This window comes from Vitis vinifera, chromosome 1 (assembly GCF_030704535.1).
Source record: "Vitis vinifera cultivar Pinot Noir 40024 chromosome 1, ASM3070453v1".
Taxonomy (NCBI): Eukaryota; Viridiplantae; Streptophyta; class Magnoliopsida; order Vitales; family Vitaceae; genus Vitis; species Vitis vinifera.
This window is the reverse complement of record NC_081805.1, coordinates 19,134,065-19,138,807: the sequence shown is the minus strand read 5'-3', so window position 1 is coordinate 19,138,807 and position 4,743 is coordinate 19,134,065. Positions and strand designations below refer to the sequence as shown.

At 37.0% G+C, this 4,743-nt stretch overlaps 1 protein-coding gene across 1 annotated transcript; it reads left to right on the top strand.

Moving 5' to 3' along the window:
- Nucleotides 1–579: 579 nt before the first annotated feature.
- On the top strand, nt 580–3,648 carry LOC100256507 (uncharacterized). Its single transcript, XM_002263576.5, has 5 exons — nt 580–1,365; nt 1,511–1,568; nt 1,657–1,740; nt 1,840–1,975; nt 2,562–3,648. Exons 1-5 carry the CDS (start codon nt 735–737, stop codon nt 2,847–2,849), a joined length of 1,197 nt encoding a protein of 398 aa, XP_002263612.1. The 5' UTR covers nt 580–734; the 3' UTR covers nt 2,850–3,648.
- The last annotated feature ends 1,095 nt before the right edge of the window (nt 3,649–4,743 follow it).

Sequence of the window (4,743 nt, the reverse complement as noted above, 5' to 3'; positions counted from 1 at the left end):
TGTCAGACTTACACCTTTGCTTGAACATAACCTGTTGTCATGCTAGGACAGAATATGGAAATAAGAGATGGGTAAAGCCTTTGGGAGACTTCTAATAATTTACTACTTGATTAACTCAAACAAGAGCAACCCAAACAAATTAATCCCGAACTTACTACTCAATTAATTCAAGCAAAACCATCCAAAACAAATTAATCCCAAAACTCATAAGAACGGCCCCCAATTGAGCAACTTATATCCAGCCAGCTCTAAAGAGGGGCAATGATTGGTGCATCTTCTTCCCTCTCTCTCTCCCCACTCCAGCTTGGGTTTTGGGAGGAGGATATGGACTCATAAGCAGTAAAGGCAGAAAGAGTGTGGAAAGAGGGTCCATGCAGAAGGCTGGCAGTGGCACCACCACCACCATCCCCACACTTATTTTTGTCTTCACAAATATATAATTCTAAGCGGAGGGCGTCACTGTCATCCTCGTGCCCACGTTAGCAAAAGTGATGCCCCTCTGGAGACGGTGTATGGCAGACCCCCCATGTTACAACTTCCCTAACCTGTCCCCACATTCCCTTTTATAATCCCCTCATCCTTTGCAACCCTCCTTAAGTCTTTCACCTTCCTCACCTCTCATACCATTCTCTCATCCTCGTTTCTTCTTACTCCCGCTAATTTGGGAAACCAAAGCCATTCATTCATTAGTTCATCCATTCTCTCAATACTGTACCAACCCAAAAGCATTCAATATGTGTTCCTCCAAGTCTAAGCTGCACCAAGGTATTGATATCACCCCATCTAAGGCTCAGATCAATGGCCGTCCAGCCCTTCAGCCCACTTGCAACCGAATTCCTAGCCTAGAAAGGCATCATTCATTTAAGAAGATCTCCCCAAAATCTCCTACTTCTCCACTACCTGCATCTCCCCCGCCACCAACTACTATTATTAATACTACTAAAACCAAGCCTTCATTAACTCCTCCAGCCTCTCCCAACTTAAAATCACCTAGGCAACCAGCACTTAAGAGAGGAAATGATCCTAACGGGTTGAATTCTAGTCTTGAGAAGGTGTTAACACCACGAGGAACCACCAAATCCTCTAGTTCACCGAAGAAGACAAAAAAATGCAGTGCTGGATTAGCACCTTCTTCTGACACTAGTTCATTGAATTACTCTTCCTCTTTGATAGTTGAGGCTCCAGGGAGCATAGCAGCAGCAAGAAGGGAACAAATGGCCATTATGCAAGTGCAGCGAAAGATGCGAATTGCCCACTATGGAAGAACAAAGTCTGCCAAGTACGAAGAGAAGATAGGTCCTGTAGATCCTTTGGTTATCACCACTCGAGAGGAAAAGAGATGCAGTTTCATCACCCCCAATTCAGGTACTGAAACATACCGGTGGTTCACACAACTTGTTTAATTAAGGAAGGCAAAAACCGAAAAGATAAAAAATGAGGGTCTTATTTCTTAGAACCAGGTATATTATTGTGAGAATAGCATGGCTAACTTAATGTGCTTAATGTGTAGATCCTAGCTATGTTGAATACCATGATGAAGAATGGGGTGTCCCGGTCCATGATGATAAGTAAGTTTTCTCTATGTTTCTCTATCTCTCTATCTCTCTTTCACTTTTGGGGAATTAAGAGTGATTGTTTTGTTTGTGCTATATGAAGGCGGCTGTTCGAACTGCTAGTGATGACTGGTGCTCAAGTTGGATCAGACTGGACAACTGTCTTGAAGAAACGTCAGGAATACAGGTGAGTGGGCTTTTAGAACTCAGATATTTCATACAACCAGCTTTTCTTCTCAAAAAACCAAATGTGATTAAGTGGTTCCCCGAATCTTTTTGCTTTCAGGGATGCATTGTCCGGATATGATGCAGAAATTGTGGGAAAATTCAGCGAAAAGAAGATAACAAGCATCAGTGCTTATTATGGCATAGATTTGAGCCAAGTTCGAGGAGTGGTGGACAACTCTAACCGAATTCTTGAGGTAAAGAAACATCAAATTTATTTTATTTAGTGTCAATTTCACAGCAATTCTTTAGAAACAATTTTTAAACCCCAGTTATTTTGAAAAAAATAGAATTACTTCCTAATGTTTTGAAGCATTTTTTTTTTTTTTTTTGAAGAAATTAAGTATTTCGAAATTTTTTTAAAAGTATTTTTAAAAATATATAGGATAATGTAAAGTAATTCTTTTAAACATTATTGAAATATTATAAATTCAAAGAATTTTATTCAAAATCACAATCATTGGTAACCACTTTCTGAATTTTTCAAAATGGCTCTCAATCCAACTCATATTGGTGCAAATCAGTGGCCCGTGATATATTTTACAAGCTTCACTTTAACGGGATAAACATCTTGTCGAGAAATGGGACTCTAATCTTTTCCCGTGGCACTCCTTTGTAAAAGGACTACGCACTTAAACGAAAAAATCATAACCTCAAAAGAATGTCACTTGAACAGAACAATATGGGACCCCTTCCAGTACTACTAACCATTAAGCACTTTTATTTGCTAATAGAATCTGTATATATATTCTTTTTATTGAATTCAATACTTACATTTCACAGATTAAGAGGGAATTCGGATCATTTCACAAGTATATCTGGGGATTTGTGAATCACAAGCCCATTACCACCCAGTACAAATCATGCCACAAGATCCCAGTGAAGACCTCGAAATCAGAGAGCATCAGCAAAGACATGGTGAGGAGGGGTTTCAGGTTGGTTGGGCCCACTGTAATTTATTCGTTCATGCAAGCCGCTGGCCTCACCAATGACCACTTGATCAGCTGTCCTAGACATCTTCAATGCATCGCGCTGTCATCACACCAACCCGCCGTAGCCCCGGCTCTATAGAATCACATTCAGCTCAGAAATTAACAGCACAGCACAAGGAGAACAAAAGGGTAGACAAATTAATAAAATTTAAGCTTATATAATGTGTGATATCCTAATATTGTAACCGCTTATGCGCCATAGGTAGCTATCTGATTTTCTAACTATACATGATTTAATTAGTGGTGGTGACTGGTGTGTAATCTGATGTTATGAGGGTCTTGTGATGAGTCCATGAGATGGATTGATCGGATAGCTATAGAGAAAAAGAAAAGAGAAAGAAAGAAAGAAAATAAAAGGGAAAAAAAAAAAAAGGGAAGAAAAGTGCGTGGATTGTAGGGGAGAAGGGAGACAGAGAGCATGTGCAGTGGGCGGGCAATGGCATGTGTTAGTATCAATGACTTTCATATGTTGCGAGTCGTGACCACCACAAACCCACGCAGCAAACCTCCATTATTTGCTGACCTTTTTAACAGGCTGTGAGAGTGGCACTGGGCCAGCCCTTCCTTTGGATTGGTTAGGATTGGATCAGAAGAGTTTACTTCTACCCAAAGGGAAAATCATGATTCCATGCTTCTGAGGTCAGGTTGGTGACACGTGCAGCAATAAAATAGGAACAAGAAGAAAAAGATGGTTACCAGTTCAACAAAAATGCACCAAACCCAACTTCTGAACTTTCTACAATGAGTCTCTGCATAATTTCTCATGGATGTGTGAAGTTGTTGGAATTTTCAGTTTTTCTTTCCTTACTGTATTTACAACTGTCATGCAAGTTTGTACCGTTTGCTCGATATATATAATATATATGCCTCGTTTTCTATTTGGATTCCAAAACCCATGCCAAATGTGTTAAGGCATCTTCTCATGTGCTCTCAGCCTTTCTTGAACATGTTTCTGATCTCTTTCTTTTACTTTTATATATTTGGCAGATTGCAGCCTGGACCGAATATGTGATAACATTTTCATGTGCTCTGGCCGCCTAACTCGGCCTTATAGTGGCGTTGGTGGGGAATCCCAGCCATTGCTTTTATAGAGAAAAAATATCTTAGGCAAAGATCCTTAAGAAAGGAACCAAAAGAATATATATATATATATGGGGCTCATTAAATCAAAAGGGGGAAAAGGCATCTTCATTGGCTTCATGATGTATTTACAATTTGAAACGATTTATAACTTTATTTTCTTTCATGATTAATGACTTCAAAAAATATTAATAACATTATATATCGATGGAGACAATTTGAGAAAAAATTATTTAAAATCCTCAATTTTCCTATTTAAAATTAAATAATTTAAAAAGAGAAATAATTTTACAAAGGGTTGTAGCAAATTACACGTGATAACACAATAAATTTTGAATCCTTAGAAAATTGGGACTTTTTTAAAAAGAAAAAAAAAAACCAAAATTTTAAAAATATTTTTAAAAATTTGGAAAATTCAGAAATATTTTCAAATCTATAAGTGCCACATAGATTTTAGTGTATTGAATTGAATATACTATTTTAATATATTTGACTGAAATCGTGTCTATAAAATATGATTTTAGTGGATTTTGTTCAATCATAACTTAAAGACATGATTTTTATGTATTTTATTGAAATTATGTTTGTATACACAAATTTCACAAAAGTCTTACAATGTAAGTAAAACAATAGAAAAAATAATGCGAAACAAAATATTTTATTAAAATTATTAAATTGTGGAATATAATCTTTGTGGTAATATTCTCTTACAAAAGAATATATTCATTTGATTCTTTCACCTTGATCACAATTTGGGAGAGGACCATGAAATTATTTCTTTGATTTTAGAAATCAATTAAGGGTCACAAGTGGCTTATTCTCGAATGAACATGTTGAACAGTGAAGATTGTGTGTGTAAACAATGAAAATGTTTTCTTTGTTTTCAAAGTCAA

Excerpts from the sequence above, each read along its gene's own strand:
- LOC100256507 (XM_002263576.5), top strand. The coding sequence starts at position 735 with ATGTGTTCCTCCAAGTCTAAGCTGCACCAAGGTATTGATATCACCCCA. Across the intron at positions 1,366-1,510 it reads TTTCATCACCCCCAATTCAG|ATCCTAGCTATGTTGAATAC; the intron begins GTACTGAAACAT and ends CTTAATGTGTAG. Across the intron at positions 1,569-1,656 it reads GTCCCGGTCCATGATGATAA|GCGGCTGTTCGAACTGCTAG; the intron begins GTAAGTTTTCTC and ends TGCTATATGAAG.